The sequence below is a fragment of the Gambusia affinis genome, linkage group LG14 (genome assembly GCF_019740435.1).
Source record: "Gambusia affinis linkage group LG14, SWU_Gaff_1.0, whole genome shotgun sequence".
NCBI classification, from domain to species: Eukaryota; Metazoa; Chordata; class Actinopteri; order Cyprinodontiformes; family Poeciliidae; genus Gambusia; species Gambusia affinis.
This window is the reverse complement of record NC_057881.1, coordinates 4,315,411-4,334,597: the sequence shown is the minus strand read 5'-3', so window position 1 is coordinate 4,334,597 and position 19,187 is coordinate 4,315,411. Positions and strand designations below refer to the sequence as shown.

The 19,187-nt window shown below is 36.8% G+C and overlaps 2 protein-coding genes across 3 annotated transcripts; both read left to right on the top strand.

Moving 5' to 3' along the window:
* Nucleotides 1-275: 275 nt before the first annotated feature.
* On the top strand, nt 276-11,198 carry gnb3b (guanine nucleotide binding protein (G protein), beta polypeptide 3b). 2 transcript variants are annotated; one of them, XM_044137961.1, is made up of 11 exons: nt 276-355; nt 435-476; nt 4,683-4,975; nt 6,752-6,868; nt 7,045-7,190; nt 7,952-8,015; nt 8,344-8,500; nt 8,578-8,644; nt 9,141-9,342; nt 9,855-10,071; nt 10,205-11,198. In XM_044137961.1, exons 4-11 carry the CDS (start codon nt 6,800-6,802, stop codon nt 10,309-10,311), a joined length of 1,029 nt encoding a protein of 342 aa, XP_043993896.1. In that variant the 5' UTR covers nt 276-355; nt 435-476; nt 4,683-4,975; nt 6,752-6,799; the 3' UTR covers nt 10,312-11,198. The 2 variants fall into 2 exon arrangements, with proteins under 2 accessions (XP_043993896.1, XP_043993898.1); XM_044137963.1 differs by lacking the exon at nt 276-355 and having other exon boundaries at nt 373-476.
* A 1,368-nt stretch (nt 11,199-12,566) lies between these two features.
* LOC122843482 (triosephosphate isomerase) lies at nt 12,567-17,461 on the top strand. The gene is made up of 7 exons (XM_044138263.1): nt 12,567-12,811; nt 13,923-14,046; nt 14,363-14,462; nt 14,926-15,043; nt 15,666-15,751; nt 16,457-16,544; nt 16,881-17,461. The coding sequence occupies exons 1-7, from the start codon at nt 12,703-12,705 to the stop codon at nt 16,997-16,999; spliced, it is 744 nt and encodes a 247-aa protein (XP_043994198.1). The 5' UTR covers nt 12,567-12,702; the 3' UTR covers nt 17,000-17,461.
* The last annotated feature ends 1,726 nt before the right edge of the window (nt 17,462-19,187 follow it).

Sequence of the window (19,187 nt, the reverse complement as noted above, 5' to 3'; positions counted from 1 at the left end):
AAAAGGCGGACATTAATCTAATTATTTTCAAATTAATTTATTTATATTTAAAATGTCTGCACATTGAGAAGAAGTTAGAAAATTACTTGTTTATGTACACAATAAAACTGAGTGGTTCTGATTTTGATCATGGTTCAGAAGAGTCAGAAGTTAACATGCAGACATCATCCATGTTTATGTGATTATATTTGTTAAGATCACCATTATTTTTGCTTTTTGTGGTTTACATTAAAAAAACCTACAGTCAACTGTTACTGCAGTAAGAAGGTCTTGGGTTCAAATCCCAGCCTGGGTCTTTCTGTGTGCAGTTTGAATCCACAGGCTTCCTCCCACAGACCAAAACCATAACTGTTAGGTTAGTTGGTCTTTAAATGTGAGTGTGTTGTTTGTCCTGTGTCTTTCTCTGTGTTGTGATGGATTGATGACCTTTCCAGGGTGTAATCCGCCTCTCACCTAATGACTGCAGGAGACAGCAGGTAAATTATATTTCATTTCTTTAAAGTTCCACTTGCCTATAGATTTCATAAAACAAATCTAAATCCCTCTGTGAGACCTACATCCAGTCTTCCGTGCGACTCTGTCCTCTCTCTCTGTGTTCTCAAAGTCGACTAAGAGCGTCACTGAATGAAGAGGCCAAAAGGGGAGAGAGTTAGAGTGCAGGGTTTTACTCCTGAGCTCGTTACAACTGAGAGATACCAGGAAGTAAGATAGCCCTCTTCTGTCCCAGTTCATTAGCCTGGATTACAGCTTGAGACTTACTGCAGGAGAGTGGGATAGAGCAGCACAGCGGCTCTTCACTCAAACTGTGAAACAAATAGAGCAAGAAATCTCCATTTCAGTTCTGTTTCTGGAAATTGTGCTCAGATTTGTTGTAATGAGAAATGCATCATTGCCACAGGACTTTTAACACAGCACCTACTGCTTGATTTGTTCATGCTTTCTCTATAACTAAGGGAGAAAAATATTTGACTTTTTTTCTTAAAGAAAGGTCTAAAAACATTCTAAAATTGATGCATGATATTAAATTGTTGGCTAGACAACAATTTCCTCCCTCTATCACTAAGAAAACTGGATGCTCTGTTCTTTCGTAAGTCTGTTCAGGCAGTCAGTCAACTGACAAAAAAAAAAAACAGTCAGCATCTTTACCTTGGAGAAGAGATAGGAATTTTGCCAATGGCTTTAAGAGACCTAAAAATAATACTGCATTGCTCTAAGTCAGCTAAGAAAGAACAGTATTGTTTGACATCTTGCATGAAAAAAAAATTGAAATGTAGATATTAAATGCAATAATCTGCTTTCACCCAAAAAATTATATTTTTTGTTAAACAGATTAAGAGCACAGCACTCATTTGACCCATATCTCACCTTCCTATTAGAAAGCATTTGTTGGCTTGCTCTGTTTTACTGTTTATTCCAAGCCAGTAAGAAACCCATTACAACACAATATGATGTAATTTCTTTGCACTTGGTATGAAAAAAGAGAACAAAAAATAAAAATATTGTGGAAAGAAAAACAGCAACAAAAAGAACAAGACATAGGAAAGACGTAGGATGAAGGAAAACATTTACTCCCACGATACCGACCCATCAGACAGCCTTGTGACTGGTCCATTATATCTTGATTTAAATTGAAGAATCTGTGGACATTGTTTGAGCTGTGTCCCCAATCAGTTCCAAAGTTTAACACCACATATAGACACACACAAACGCCAGTTGCATCTTAAAGCTTAACCTCTTCTCTTTGTGTAAAAATATTTTAAATATTTGTAGGTAATGCATTTTTATTGGCTTTATATAGACGTTTTACCCCAAAATGTTCTACAAAATAAAGAAAAAGTCAACAATTTGGGCTGCCAGAATAAGGAAGGCATGATCAAAAAATGTAAATTTTATATACAATTTTCCCAGCATGTTTTTGGAGAGAAGATAGAGTAAAGTAAATTTTCCCACAAATTTCTATGCAAAAACTCACAAGGAGCAACATTTATGAACAATACAGTAAGTACTATGCATTATTTTCTAAGAAATGTTTAGCCTTTTTAATAATTGAGATACCTTTAGAAACTTTACTTGTGTATATACACTATCTATATTGGTGTATATACTCAGTAGCTATACTACGTACACTATGTGAATTTGTGTTTTACAGTACTTTGGTGTTAAAGTTTATCTGTGAGGCCATTTTAAAAGTTGAGCAACTTCATCTGTCACCGATATAATGAAAAGATAAAGTTCAATATTCATTCCTTGTGAATTTCTCTTTATTCTCCCAAAAGTAGATTGATAAAGAGGTGTATGTAAAGTTGTAGAGACAGATTACTCTATAATAATAATGTTTTGCTTGTCAAAAATCAAATGTACTGTGTTAGTCAACTTATCCAGAACCTAAAAAGCACAGAAGGATGGTTCAGTTTCCTTCCTTATTCTGGATGAATCACCAGTTCAACATGGAAACAAAAGGGATAACTGTTCATGGACTCACTCAACCTTCAAGGATCACATCGCACAACAACAAGTGCAACACTGAGACAAAGGTTTTGTGATCAGATTAAACTTAATGCTAAAGATAAACATGCATAAAGTGCTCATTCGGGAAGAGTTTAGTGTGACTTACAGAAGCTTTTATTTTTAGACTGCATCACGTGAGCCTGAGGAAAGAGATAAACATTTCACAAGTGTTTTAAAGTCTTAGGCAGACAAAGAGCCAGCTGGAACACTTTCAAGAGAATACAATTAGTCTTAACTGATGATGTCCATACTTGATTTGCTAGTGTTCTGGTGTTTATAATAGAAAGTCAACAAATAAAGACATGTAGTGTAAATACAAAATTCAGGCATATCTTTTTGCTGGATTGTGAAATAGTCATGATAAATTGTGTTTTCAATCAGTTTCACTAGCCATACCAATGTTTGATTACTGCCAGACTTGCAGATTTTGTAAAAAAAGAAAAGAAAATCACTTAAATACACTACCTGAGAACATGACATAGGCTAACATATTATTTTAAAAGAAATAATTACCAAAATTGTAACTGATTAGGGCCTTTGACATAGTTACTCTAAAGCATAGATGTATTGTCCTGTGCAAACCACTGTGCAACTAATCCAGAGGTCCTCATGATTCCTTGAGAAGTTGATTCAATATTTCACATTTTTGTTGTTGCTTTTGGATGATGACTTCTTCCTTTCTGAGCGGCTTTTCAGTTAATGCCAAAATCATATTTCTGTGGATAATCACTCTTTCTTACCAGCATCAACCAGCATCATCATTGGGCCTTTTCCTTTTCTTCTGGGATTGACATTCCACACCAAACTGCATCCATTCCCAGAGACACAGAATTGCAATTGAGAGATTTAGATCTTACTATTTTTTTCATTGAGACTTGTAGAAAATCTTCAATTAAAAGTGCAGCATTGCACTTCCCAAAATGTGCAATATAAATTAATATTGTGATTAAATTTTATAGGTCCATAAAGACTTGTTTCATTTAGAGCTTAATTGGTCCAATGAGTATGGAATGATTTAAACATGTTCTTAGATTTAGCTCCCAGAATATGTGCTTTTTTGTATCCTCTTTTTAGCTTGATATTTCTAAAATATTCAGTCAAAATATGCATTGTTTTCTGGAATCAAAGCCATTGGCAGACAATCATATTTTATGTGAAAATTCAAGAATTCAAACATGCATTCGGCCCCCAATCCTTACCTCTATCTTTCCACTTTAATGGAAAGAGGTGATCTAATTACCTTTAGTTGCCCCACCTCTAAATTCGCCCACCCTGATTTCCTGGAAGAAAGAGTACAAATCCTCCTGACGTTGCAAGTCAGATTATGAGATGCCAGAGGGGTAGACCAAACAAGATCAAACCAAAACCTTCTCCACTTCACATCAGAACATGGCTCAACCCCTGGTCACCTGCTCTCCTGTTGGCCTTTACATTCTCCAGGTGCCATCCAGTCTTGGAGTGCTTACAGGAGCAATGAAGACTTTCATGAAGACTTGATCACTTTGGACAGGTTCTGAGAGCATATCTTTTTCTTGCAGTGCATCTCTTCAGTTGCAAAGATCACCTGAAAGTTTTCTGAAAAAAGCACAATGCCACTGTTGACTCTTGATCCACTTTTCGTCCCTACCTTTGCAAGTCAAGTGTGACGCATGTTTAGCCCGACCCGCTCTAATTCCCTAACGAGATTGCCCATCCCCGGATATCTCATACAACCCCGATTAACCAGGCTCAGCTCATTAGCTCTGCCAAACCAATTCGCCCCTTGTCAACCTCTGCTCCTAACTAACCGTCCCATCAACCCCCGTAGTCATGAAAAACATGGCCTACAACAAAAACACACAAGTGACTGCACAGACTTGATGGTTAAATGGGCATTCAATGATGCCCATTTAACCATTTCTATTGTTTTCTCCAAAGGTTAATCATTAATTCAAAGGAAGTTTGAATTATTGATATCTACTTCATAATCACCTGTGTGTTTGGGAAAAAAAGAAATTGCTTTATTTCTTTGCAAATCTTGAATCTCTCAGGTTTCCATTTACGTTTTTTACTTAACTTCCTGCCTTCCTTTGGTTCCTCACCTGTTTTGTCATTTGACCTCATAGCCTCTTTTTTTTCTTCCAATCAGTTTACCTGTTGCACTCTCCCATGTTCCCTCCCCCTGTTTCTCTCAGTCTTGCTCCTTTCCTCTCTGTTTCCATCTTTGTGCTTTATCCCTTCATCCCTTCATCCCTTATCTCCTTCATCCCCTCCAATCCTCATCTGTTCTTCACAGTGGAGGAAGGGCAGGAGAAAGAGAGAGTTTTTTTGCAGGTGAAGCAAGATTGGCAGTCTGCATTAGTAGAGCATCAGAGGAGCCGGTGAACCTGGGACTGTGGGATCTAAACTCATAGGGACCACAGAGCCGGACTAGGACCAGCAGCTGCCCGGGTTGCAGGAGAGTAGGTCCTAACTGTGAGAGGAAAAGGTGAGTTTCTGCTTAAATGTTTATGGGCAGGTGATTCCATTACTGTTAAAGGAAGATTTTTAAGTTTGAAAAACAACATTGTTTCACCATGCAAATGCAGGCAAACCGTGGCAGCCATAGATCTTTTTTTACATCTCCATTTTGTGATTTTTTTTTTTCACTGATTTCAGGAATATAATTCATACACAATTCTCAAAGAGCCACTAATGGTTTTTGTCTTCATCCAACCAACCACTCCAATAGCTTCAAGCTAGCACCAGATAAGCTCATTTTAAGACCTTACCTGTGACTGCTTTCATCATTTTGATGTCCGTGTTTGGATTAAAAACAAGCACCCAAAGAAGATCTTAGTCTCAGGTGACAAAGTTATAACCAAACCTAAAACCAATTCCTGCCTCTAAGATTTCCTCTGCAAGACTTTTTCTTATGAAGAGAATTTCTGGTTATAGGATGTTTTCAACCAAGAAAAGTAGAGCTCACATTAGATGTTTTATGTGCTGGATCTAAGACACTTTACCAGTGTGTGCTGGTTATGGTTTTGACTCCAAATGAACAATTTCTTTCTTCATCATCTTCCTCATCACCTCTTTCTTTCCCTGATCCCGAGGTAAAGAGTAGTAATCGGATGAGAAGAGATTTGGCCGTAAAGCCTCCTCTGAGATCTCCAGGATTTAAACCCCTGCAGCAAAACCACCTCAGAAACCCCCTCAACAACAGAACTATTCCACTTCCTGTCTTCCCATCTTCTACCCTTCATTCTGTCACAGGTTCAGTCTTCCACATGTGCAGTAGACAGGCCAGCAATCCATTTCATCTCCATGATAGTCATGTTTTATCGTGTGTAAGATGCTGGGGTCAAGAAGGCAACACTCAGGATTTTTTCCCTACGCAACAAGTTCATATTTTGCTGACACTTTACAATTTCTTGCTGTTCTGTTCACTATGAGTTGCATGCAGTATGCAAGTTGTTTTTGCTTCCTAAGTTCCTGAAATATCATTTTTAATAGGACTAGGACAAAAAGTGAATATGATACTCAATAAAAAGATATATATTATGTAAAAATCCTGCGAACGTGTTTGATTTTAGCCTTGAACGTTGGCCTCAGTAGGATGTAAGCAGGTTCTTGGCATTAAATTTGTCAGACGTCAGTATCCCATTACAGAGTATTAGTCATACTGTACACTTCTGCACGCAAGGCTTTTGGAAATTTTTGATTCTTTGACATTTAACCCTTCGTATGTTGATTGACAAGTACAGAAGTGACTGAATGAATACCTTATATTTATGATTATTACTAATGTCTTGGAACAGCAGGTAAACAGTTTTTTGTATGTACAGCAGATGAGCACAAAACAGGACTCAGAATCCTGAAGTTAAAAGGTTGACACCGTTTTTCCCCTCACTTTATTCTTCTTTTTATAAAATATTTATTTTGACCTCTTTTTCATACCTCCCTGTTTTATCCTACTTACCATTATTTGACCTGTCAGGATTATAACATCAGTTTTGGATCCGCAGAATTAAAATTTTGTGATTTCATGGTGCAGCAGAAACCAATCGCTCTAGATGGATAAATCAAGGTCACTCACTGATCCAGAGAAATGTCAGAAGATAATAGTGTAATTTACTGCTGTGTCAGCTGAAAGGAAGTTTATTTATCTTAGTAAAATAAGAGTGATATATCAAGATCTATGAAGTAATTACCGGTAATTTATTTTTTCTGTGTAATTTCCTCCCTACCTTATTGTTCCTTCTTGTACTCCGTTTTGCCACAGAGTGATTGTTTCACCTTCCTTCAGTAACATCCTCCAGCAACTGTCATCATGGCAGCTGAGAAAGCTGAAATGGATGCACTGAAAAAGGAGTGTGATGGCCTCCGTGCTCAGATTGAGGTGAGCATTTCCTGAATGAGACAAACTACTTGCGTAGAAACTCCTTAAAACCTTCAGACAGGACGCAATGTCTTTATCGGGGTATTTTCAGCTGGTCTGACTTTCATTACATCGTTTATCCATTAAGATTTCTTCAAACTTATCCTAACATATGTATTCCCTCATGTGTCCACTAGGCGGCGCGTAAGGCCGCGAACGACACCACCATGACAGCTGCAGCAAATGGCGTGGCCCCTGTGGGCCGGGTCCAGCTGAAGCTCCGAAAGACACTCAAAGGCCACCTGGCAAAGATCTATGCCATGCACTGGGCAGAAGATTCAAGGTAACAGGACAGGAAATTCTAACTTCTTATTGAATATTGTGCCCGTTTTTCATAATGTTTGATTTATTTGTTTAGCTCAAATAATAGCCAAAATGATTTGGGCTAAATTAATCGTTTCCCCCCAGAGAAAGTATATTTATTCAAATGTCACGGTTTGACATTTGAATACATCTTATTTCTGTAATTTACTTCAGTAACTCAAGTGGAGCATCATCAACTTAAATGAAAACATTTTCATTTATTTTCTCTTTAAAAAGAGAATGAGGAAAAACAAGGTTTTATTTTATAACCAGGAGCTTAAAGCACTATATTTTATGTCTCAACACTATCTTCTAACTCCTTACATAAAAATATATTTTAAAAATAATAACCAGCGGGTTAAACAGTAAAAATAAATGTAGTCTCTAAACACAAAAGGCTCTTAAAGATGATCAGTTTTACTTTTTTTCTATTGAACTGGATATCACGTTTGTTATTGCAAAGTTTTATAACTTATTTCAGAGCTTTTAAATTCAGACACCATATTGAACATTGTTGAGAAATAATTATTTCTTGAAAGAAATATTTTCAAAACATTTTGACTCAAGTCAGATTCCACCATGCTCTTGTAAAAAGCATCCATCCTCCCATTTTCTTGATTATCTTAGGGTCACAAGAAGGTAGAAAACAACAATTTCTGGGCGCAAGCTCTTAACTGCGATATTGTTTTTCTATTCTAAAAAATCAGCTGTATTTACAGTGATGCTGTGTTCCTCTCTAAGGCAAATGGTCAGTGCATCACAGGATGGCAAGCTTCTAGTCTGGGACACGTTCACTGGAAACAAGGTAGGATCACGGCCAGTATTTTATCAAGTGTGAACTATGTTGCCTAATGACTTATTGTTAATTGCCTTGTTTCAAATTCTTATGAACAGTGGTTTGGTATAAATTATATATATATGTTATGCTTGCATGCTTGCAGAAATTATGACTTGCATAAAATTTCTAATTGAAATTTAAGTTACTTACTGTTCGGTGAGTTTGAATGGAGGACATATCAACGAGACATAGGACATAAAACCCCTAAACGATAAGTTTGATTAAGTGGTACTGGTGACCAAAACCTGTGACTGTCTGAATGAACTCAACAACTATCCTGAATTTCTCTCCTCAGTTGGTTGCTGTCCCCCTGAAGTCTGCTTGGGTGATGAGTGTCGCCTTCGCTCCTTCTGGTAACCTGGTGGCCAGCGGTGGTCTGGATAACATCTGCACAGTCTATAACATTAAGGCTACCAGCCCCAAGACCCTCAGGGAGCTGGACGCACACACAGGTGAGGACAAGTCATGTCTGCTACCTTAAAAACTTTATTGTAACCCACTTTAAAAAAATATTGGGTCTCTCACACAGGTTACTTGTCTTGCTGCCGTTTCCTTAGTGATTCTGAGATCCTGACAGCTTCTGGTGACACCACCTGGTGAGTTTCTTACAGTTAAAAACTCATTTATCCATCCAGGAGCCATTTGTGGATGGGTTTTGTGCGGCTCACAACTGTAAATCAAGAATGATGAAACCAGCTTTCCAATTTCTGCTTTCCATATTTAGCCAGTTTTAGTTAATTTCTTCTGAAGTGTAGAAAAATTTATTATGTAAATATGAATGTTATTTTATTTAATTTTATGTATCCTCTTAATATTATATTAATTTCACAATACATTATAATGATACTTTATATCAATGGATTTATGATTTATTAAGATTATTTTATTTTCTATAATAATTTTCAAGTATGTTGCTGTGCCATTGACAAGACATAAAACTTTTATTTGTGTGTTCTGCCAATGTGTTGTTTCTGACTGCTTGTATGGTTTTACTGTATCAGATACAATTTGTGCTCACATTTAACAAATACACAAATCCTAATAATTAGATTCAAAATGCCACCAACATGCCATCCTTCTTAACTGTCCTAGCTGCCTGTGGGACCTGGAGACGGGCAAGCAGAAAATGGTCTACACCAACCACATTGGAGACTGCATGTCGCTGGCCCTGTCTCCGGACATGAACATATTCATCTCAGGAGCCTGTGACTCTCTGGCCAAGCTGTGGGACCTGAGGGAAGGAACCTGCAAGCAGACCTTCTCCGGACACACCAGCGACATCAACGCCATTGCTGTGAGGATTGTTTGATGGTTTGTTTTACAAGAATCAAGAAATTTAACTTTACTAGAGTCTGTAGGTCAATGTCAAGTATGTTTATTTTATTTTATGTATCCTCTTAATATTATATTAATTTCACAATACATTATAATGATACTTAACTTTACTAGAGTCTGTAGGTCAATGTCAAGTATGTTTATTTTACCTTTAGTCACCAGACTTAAACAAATTCAAGAACACAGGAAAAAACAAGTCAGTCTTGACCTAGTGGTGCCCAGGTGGTGCCTACTTTGGGACCCAGTGGTGCCCAACGTGGGCACCACTGGGTCTAAGATAGCAATTAGTTTTTCACTCAGGGCCCTGCTGGTTTAGAAAGTTGCATTTTGTTTATCCTCTAGTTATCCTTCTCCAATCTAAAACACTTAAATGTGACAAAATCCTTCACAAATTTTTCTTATCAGCTCCATATTACACTATTCTTCACCATCTTTTCCTCAAACACTCTCACTTTTTTCTCCCACTTTCAGTTCTTCCCCAGTGGAAATGCCATCATCACAGGCTCTGATGACTGCTCCTGCAAGATGTATGACCTGCGCTCCGACCAGGAGGTGTTGGACTACACGGACACCTCCCTGAATGCCGGCGTCACATCTCTGGCCCTCTCCAACTCTGGCCGCCTTATCTTTGCAGGCTATGACGACTTCAACTGCCACATCTGGGACTCACTGAAGGGCGAGAAAGTCGGTGAGAACTCTATTAGTGTTACTATGATCCTGGCTTCCTGGATGTGTTAGCTCAAATGTCTGCAAACAATAAGACAAGTGTATGATTATTACTCTATCATCTATTTACTTGCAATTCACCCCCTGTCCTGCAGGTGTGCTCTCTGGCCATGACAATAGGGTGAGCTGCACCGGCGTCCCCGTTGATGGAATGGGTGTATGCACAGGATCCTGGGACAGCTTCCTTAAACTGTGGAACTGAGGCAATTCAGTGGGAGGAAAACATCTCGGGAAGAAAAGAGGAGGAGCAGAAATGAGGAGGAAAGAATAAAGAAATGAAGGAAAGAGGAGACGCTTTGTAAAAAAAACCAGGAGGATGCATGAATAAAAAAGGCCTCCTCTTCCTATCTTCCTCTCTTCTTCCTTAATAATGTATGCAAAATATGAGTGGTTGCGATTGAGCCTCATTGTGTAAATGGCACCAGGGAAACAATATGCGATGCATTCTGCTGAATGTGCAGAAGAACTTCAGCGATGTCATTTTAAATAACAAAACATGTTTTTAAAAATAGCACAATTAATGTAAATGTTGCCAGAGCAGGAAAAAAAGCTCTGGTTCAGAAACACATAGAGGCTTTTGTCAATAAAAGGAGATCAAAGGCATAAGCACTGAAGACAAAGTCATAGAATAACATTTTTTTTTCTCGAGATCATTAATCTGTAAAAGAGCCCTGAACTTCCATAGATCAGGTATAAATTATTGCAATAGTTAGACTGAAGTTTATGTACAGTGGGTTTTTTTCTTTACTTTTTTGACAGACTATACACACCAAGTGTAAATATATTGCAAAAAGTCATCATTGCTCGCCTCCTAAGAACAGACAGAGTTTAACACAGGGTGGAGTTACACCAAGTGGATGTGAAGAACCCCCTAAAAAAGAAAGTTTCAGTCTGGGAGCAGGCTGGTAGACTGGGCTGCAGGGCGGCTGTCTAATCAGAAAGACATTCTGTAAAAACATATACATTTAATTTCATCCCTCTCAGCCCAGCTGCATTCTGTAGTTATTGTACAAGTGTTGAACTCTAATGTACAAAAGGCAAAAATGTTTCCTGAAAATCTTTCTAATAAATAGTTCTGCATTAACGTTATGTTGGACTTTGTGGGTTTTTGTCTCTGTTCCCAAACGTAGTTTCAGCTCCTTCCAAGAGTGAACACATCAGAACCAGAACCAGAAACTTGAATGTGTTTGGCATTTTCATTATGTCAAGACAACACATAGCAGCATATAACTGAAATGGAAATGGAAAACTAGAGTTTTCAAATTTTTCACCAGAAGAACTTGGGAATTGTGGTCTGCATTTTGAAATTAACCTCCTTTGATCTAATAACCCTAAACTAAATCAAGTGCAAGCACTTACATTGCCTACACAGTGAACAGAGTGCATGTGTGTGTAATTTAATCCCAGTTTGTGTATGGCTGTTTCAGTGAAGGCCACTGATGTTTCTTAGACAATATTATAGAACAGCAGAACAAGAAACATACCAGAAAGGTCAGAAAGAAATTTAAAGCAGTGGTATGTTGTAAAAGAATGAGCCTAATTAGGATAGCTCACACAGTTCTGTTAAACTCATTTTCTGAGAACGAAAAGAACGTTCATCAGAAAAGAAGCCAAAATCTGCCTGGTAACTCTGGAGGAGCTGCATAGATACACCACTCATCTGGGAGAATCTGTTAACAGAGCAACTTTTAGATTTGCACTCTAAAAATTCACTACTTGTAGATTATTGGCAAAACAAAATTCCCAACAACTTTCTTTTTTGTTCATCTCTCTGGGTACTTCAGCTTCCTCCACTCACATTCATTCATTGGTTTCTCCAACTTGCCCTTGCATGTGTGTGTGCTGTTTGTCCTCTATCGCCCAATGACTGCTGGAGATAGGCACCAAGCTTCAATGCAACCCTTCAAGTGCAAACGGGTGTAGAAAATTAATGGATGAAAACATTGCAGTTCTATGTCAGATTCCTACATGCTTCATGTCCTTTTTTGGCATTTAAAGAAGCTTCTCAATTCTACTAGTTGATCTCAGCTGTGTGAAGGAAGCTGCTTGTATTTACTGTCACCAACCAGTGACAGGGTTTCTATGCCTCATTAATAAGCTTTTGAAGATGAAAGTGTATAGACATGTTTGTATTTTCTTATTTAATAAAAATAGTGCTTGATTTCAGGTAAAACTTTCAATGATGTATAAATTGATGTGCTCACTTGCCTTTCAATATATAGATATTTGGAAAAATGAATGAATCAGTCATAAAAATACAGATGAGAAATGTACATAATTATTCTAAAATAGTACACTCAGCCTAATGGTCTCAGATTTTTTGTGTGTGTGAAATAAATGCTTAGTGTAGTAGAACATTTTACAACAATTGAAATAAGCAACATTTTAAAGGCTGTTTTTTGTTCGCACAGCAGGAGGCGCTATAACCACCCTTGAAATTTGCTCCACGTCGGTCTTTAATCCCAGCTCAGAAGAAGACGGATTATGTTTGGTACTGATATTTCCAACAGTTTCTGAACTGCACACCACCCTGAACTGAACACCGGGGCCTTCATCTCCTCTCTCACCGGGTATCAGCCACCAGCAACCGGCCATGGCACGGAGGTTCTTCGTCGGGGGAAACTGGAAGATGAACGGAAATAAGGAGAGCCTGGAACAGCTGATCACCACTCTGAACACCGCCAGCCTGGACGATCAGACCGGTAACCCTGACTGATGAGCGGCTGCAGGGCTAGATGCAACGCTCCCATATAAATATCCGTTATTAGCAGTGTTTTCTAAATAAAAGTGGGAAACAAATATAGGGATGCAGCTCGATGTGGAGTCATGTGATCAGGATGACTTGCAAAAAGACGTTTCTGTCTTTAAGTATTGGAAAGTAACTGAGTACATTTACTCAATTACTTGCACTTCTCTTGAGAATGTTTTCTGCATGAAAGAACCTACACTGTCTTTCAGACCATGAGTTAAATTTGAGCACAGAATAAAATCTCTTATTGTTTTTGTACTTTTAGAAAACATAAATCATATTTGAATTAAAAACGTATATATATATATATATATATATATATATATATATATATATATATATATATATATATATATATATATATATATATATATATATATATATATATATATATATATATATATATATTGTTAGGATTTGATTGCAGGAGTCTTATTACTATGCTTGATAATTATTATAATAAAACTTTTAAAAGCGTCCCTTTAATGTAAAAAACAATTCATTGACAAAAGAGCACCTTAAATGCAGTTTCTTAACAGAAAATCCTGGGTAGTTATTTCACCCATATACTAGAAGATGCATAATTTAAAATATGCACCGAACATTTTCTGTCCTCTCTATGCATCTACTTTCCCTGATAATGATCAATATCATTTAACTTAAATTCTTCAAGCTACATTTTGGGTGAATGTAAGATGCTATATAAATTAAAGTTTACTTACTTAGTAATCTAAGCCCTTTGTTTTTTAAAAATGTTTTTTGTTCTTTCTGTTGTTTTTATTTTTTCAAAGTGCATTAAATATAAACTTTATTATTTTTTCCCAGAGTTTTCCAGTAATGTGTTTAAAAAGCCACGTATGAAAGATTTTAAGTAAACTCATAAAGAATCCAAAATAGAAAAGTGTGAATAATTTAAAATGATAAAGATTAATGCTTAGTTTCTATACATTATCAAGCAAGTTTTAGCAATTATGATCCTTATAAAATTATATTACTTTGAAACTGCTCTTACAGAGAAGAAAAATCAACACTGAACTAACATAACTCTTCTGTATTGTTTTCAGAAGTGGTGTGTGCTGCTCCTTCCATATATCTGGATTTTACTCGGTCCCTTCTAGATCCTAGAATCGGGGTCTCAGCCCAGAACTGCTACAAAGTGGCTAAAGGAGCATTTACAGGAGAGATCAGGTGTGTCAGATAGTAAAATAAAAACCAAACATCGTTTTGATTGATTGTATGTTTCAGATAAGTGGTTCTTTTTTAACCAACTAAAGGTTGAAAAACCCTAAAGTCATCCCATATGTCATATGGTGAGATCTATTTTGGAGGAGGTAAACTCTGAGAAGATTGGAAATATGTTTTAGAAAATGAAAAACAGAATTCAATATTTCCAAACGCTGCAGTAAAATCATACTTTGTTAAAATAAATACAATATGTTGTAGTTCAGCTCTTTAAGAGGTGGCCTACTCCCCACCATGTTTACCCGCCTCTGCCTCCCTCCAGCCCAGCCATGATAAAGGACTGCGGGGCAGACTGGGTGATCCTCGGACACTCAGAGAGGCGCCATGTGTTCGGGGAAAGTGATGAGCTAATCGGCCAAAAGGTTAGACGTTATTCCTGATACAGACTGTTTATTTCACAGACTGACTGTTATGTCTGTCTGCATCATTGCGTGTCATAGAAAATGATAAAGTCCTTTTTTTATTATTCTTTTCAATTTATTACCCTCAATTAATTAGAAACCCATTCTGTTTCCTCAGACTTTTCCTATTTCTTCTTTTGTGCTGTGAAAAAGCATAAAATGAAACAATCAAAAGTGCAAGAAATCTGTAATGGAGCAAATAATTTTTATTGTTTGTTGATTTGAGTGTTTGAAAATCTTTTCTTCTCTTTGTAAATTATTAAAAAAACATCTGGGATTTAAATATTTTTGTTGCGATAATGGTATCAAGTCATATCTTCTGTATCAGAATGCCTTTATTGTCATTGTACAGAATCAAAATGGATTTTTTTACAAATAGATGATATGTGGCAGGTAACGCATGGATAAGTTATGATATCTGCAGGTTGCTCACGCGCTGGAGAGCGATCTCGGAGTGATCGCCTGTATCGGTGAGAAGCTGGAGGAGCGAGAGGCAGGTTCCACAGAAGAAGTCGTCTACGCTCAGACGCAGGTTATTGCAGGTGAACAAATCTGTCATGTTTCTTCCCGGCTCAGTTTTTGTTTTTTTCCATTCCCTTTCTTGTTTTATTTTCTTTGGTCTAAGTTTTACATTTTTGTTTAGCTGTTTTTTTTTTTGTCTTAAAAAAATTTAAAAAATACTATAAAAGTTGCTATACTAGGCCAATGATGACTAAATATTGTATTTTAATAGGTATGTTATTATATGAAAAGTGATCAATAAATAAAGTTGGAATGGATTGGGACAATTGGTTAAAACCTGCAAAGCAGTTTTTTTGTATTCTACTCTACAATACGTAACCTGACTAATAATCTTTTCTCTGGTCACGTGTTGGCCTCATGCATTTTTCTCCTGTACTGAATCTAGGTTGCTCACTGCTTTAAAATGTAAATAGGTCAGTGGACTCTGCTGCTGGAGAAATTTTAGGAGACACAGCTGTGTCTGCAGCTTCCCACTGCTACAAGGACACGTTTCTATGTGAACTTTACTTTCTGTTTGTGTGCAAACGTTTCTTTGCAGACTTTGTGTATTTGCTTTCCGGATTACTCCGTTTATGAACAGATTGGGTTAATTACAGCTTCAAGCTTTCATTTGCAATGGATTACAGGGATGTTGTGTTGCAGAAAATGTGACGGACTGGGAGAAAGTGGTGCTTGCATATGAACCTGTTTGGGCCATCGGCACTGGAAAGACAGCCACACCTGAGCAGGTAACAATAAAGAAGGGACAGAATAGCTTTGGCTGCTTTGTCTCAAGAGGCTTAGAAAGCACAAAAGACTGAACTAATCCTAAAATAAAACGTCAAACAAGAAAAATATGATTGAATGTTTGTTTTTTTTCTGAACTGCGCTACCAGTTCATGGACATCTGCAGTTCCATAAAAGTCTTGGGACAAACTTCATGTGGAAAAACTTGGTAATTGTGGCCCAGATGATTTCATAACAATTACTGTCTACATTTTTTTTTTGTTTGCCCCCACAGAATAAATTCACTAATGACAAAAGTTTATTTTTTTCTACAAGTTTCAGTGTGAGATTATTCTGCTGTAACAGAACATATATCATTTATTTTAAGTATTTTTTTACCATACTGCTGCTAATAACTGTAAAGAGTAGTGGAGATCTGAATGAAAAAGTGGCCTAATGTGAATGATTATTAGATGACAACTAAAAAAGGTAAGTTTTTAGAATAATTAGGGGCTGCCAAGCAAAAATGTAGAATAACACAAAAAAATACATTACAAATGAGAAAGAAAAAGAATAAAGTGTCTGACATAAATACAGATGTGAAGGAATAAAAACACACACAACAGGTGCAACATAAACTAATTTATTGAATATTCCCAGATTGATTTCTGATTTATTTTTATAATTGTACTTACTTGACAGATGTATAATATGTGTTCCTTCCTTAGGCTCAGGAAGTTCATGAAAAGCTGAGGGCTTGGTTCAGAGCAAATGTATCAGATGATGTGGCTGATTCCCTGCGCATCATTTATGGAGGTTAGTGGTGATGTTTTTCTGCATTTATTTCTATTTTGCTACTATATTTAACTTCTGTAGATATACTTGTCTAGGCAACAAACGTCTTCTGTTGTCTAATTGGATGCTTTGAATTCTTCCTGATTAAATAAGAATAAAGAATACCAGAATAAAGAAGTTAGTGAAGATTTTTTTTTAAGTTTTGCATAGTACTTTAAGTGTAAGTCTCCCTTTAATGTTGTGTCTTTTGCTTTTTTCAATGCAGCACTCAGTTGTGTTTAAGAATTATTTCCTCCAAAGCTTTTTTCTTACTGCTTCATTCACACTGTGCATCTCTTTGCTGGGTGTGTCCTCCAGGTTCAGTCACTGGCGCAAACTGCAGGGAGCTGGCTTCTCAGGGCGACGTGGACGGCTTTCTGGTTGGAGGAGCCTCTCTGAAACCGGAGTTTATTGACATCATCAACGCACGTGCATAAAGTGGAAAGACGATCATTAAACTGGGATCATTTTCACACTATTCTGTCACACCTCATTTTTATGAGAACTAAGTTGACTTATACACAAACAAATGTCTGTTTTACCTGAATATGTTGTTTTTTATGTAATTTTAATGCTTATTTGTCTAAAAAGTGAGATATAATTACCACTGACATATTTTCAGCAGTTTTTAAGTTGAAAAGTGTATGTTTACTTACTTAATGTGATTTTTTTTCACTCCTGTATTCCAACACACAGTGTGTAATAATTACTGTTCTAGACATAATTCCCTTAGATTAACATATGCAAAGGAAATGTGAAGAGTCAGTGACTCTCAATAGGTCTAAAAGCTTTATGACTGTATGTAGCTTAACCTGGCTCAGGTTGCACTTTAGAAAACGTAGCAATCAGGGAACTGGTCATTGTACACTGGAAGCAAATAAATAAAATGTGGAAACACATTGCAATGGTTTCATTTTTATAAGGGCCATTTTTTAGGGCAATAAACATAAATGTGCTTGGGGAAAGCATTCTGGCTTTATTCACAAACATCTGCATTAGGTCTTTGTAAAGAGTGCATTTACAAACTATTATAAGGCTTCCTGCGTTGCTTGTGGAGTGTTCGCTTCTTTCTTGTTAAGCAGCCTTTCAGTCCATAGCGGTGTAGGACTCATCAGTGTCCTGTTCTGACACATTTATGTTTACATTTTGTCTCTCTACAAGTGAATAACCTCTGTAAACTCTTACAAAGGTAAAATCATGTTTATGTCTCTGTGAAGGTTTTACATAGACCAGCCAGAGAGACGTAAAATAAATTTCAAAATATATTCTTAATTTATTACAAAAAAAAGTCCAAAAATAATTTAAAAATGATAAATTGGGCCCAAAACTGAGGTCAACATAACAAAACTATAACTCGGGTAGTAACACAAAGAACTCAAGCACAAAACTGACCATGAGGGGAACTTAAATAGTGGTGGATCAGACCACTACTAACACACGCAAGGGGGTAATTAAACACACAAGAACTTAATCAAATACTGGTCTGCACATTACTAAATCTTTAAATTAAATAAATATTAGAATTGAACTAACTTCCAAAAGGAAGAAACATTAAAGAAATGGTAAAATTAAACTAGAAACCAAATTTCCTCTTCCCCTGGCAAACAAATGGAACGACCCGCTGAGGAAGTTTGACAGCCATATAAGGACATCAGCTGGAGCTCATCTGTATGATTTCAGCAGCAGGTCCAGAGGAAACTGGTAACTCAAAAAAAGAAATTAATTTGTTGCATTTTGCAAAAAATACAAAGAACTGACAAATAAACTTAACTAAATCTGTGCACAGCAAATAGTTAACTGAAGAGTCAGATTAATGAAAACAATTTTAAAGATAAAAAATTTAAACTACTCACTAATCAATATGTAAAGTAATATTAAGGAAGAACAGAAAACTATTACCATTCCTGTCTCTGTGTGACAGTAGGGACAGCTGTCAGTCTCACGTTGGTAGTTTTTAATATGAGCAAATTTGTTGCTTTTTGCAGGAATCCTCAAATGTTTTGTCTCCCATTTCTCCAGTTCCACAAATTGAGCTGACTTTTTATATTTTGACAGATTTTCAAAAGGCATACCTCCATGGCAGACCCTCACTAGTGTTTTGCCTGTTCTAATAACTGTGTAGATAGCAGCAGGGGTTCTTGTATCAACAGCTGTAAATCAAACTGAGCCCACATGAGTGTGAGTGCAAATTAATCTGTCAACACCTTTACTGCCTTTAGACTGGCCCAACAGAAAATTTTAGAGACGCTGCATTTTCAGAAGCATTGCAGTTCTGTGAACGTTTGAACCCTGGAAGCAAACACCAAGAACAGGAACTGGAATAGAGTAGGAAAGCCGAGCCTTGTGAAGCTCTTCAAAGTACACTGCGAGCTATCTGCGACTTTGGGTATAAGATTTCACAACATTTTTAATTAGCTACTGTAGCTGGAATTTTTCGGTATATGCATTTTTATGTATGCTCATGTATTTAGATCCTACAATTTTCCTCCACAAAAACTCAGAGATACCTGCATTGATTACAGAACAGCTATTGGGGTTTTATTTTATTTGAAGCCTTCAATGTATATCTTCCTGTAGTTCTCAAATGATATTTTGAAGTCACATCTGTAATATGTAATCATAATA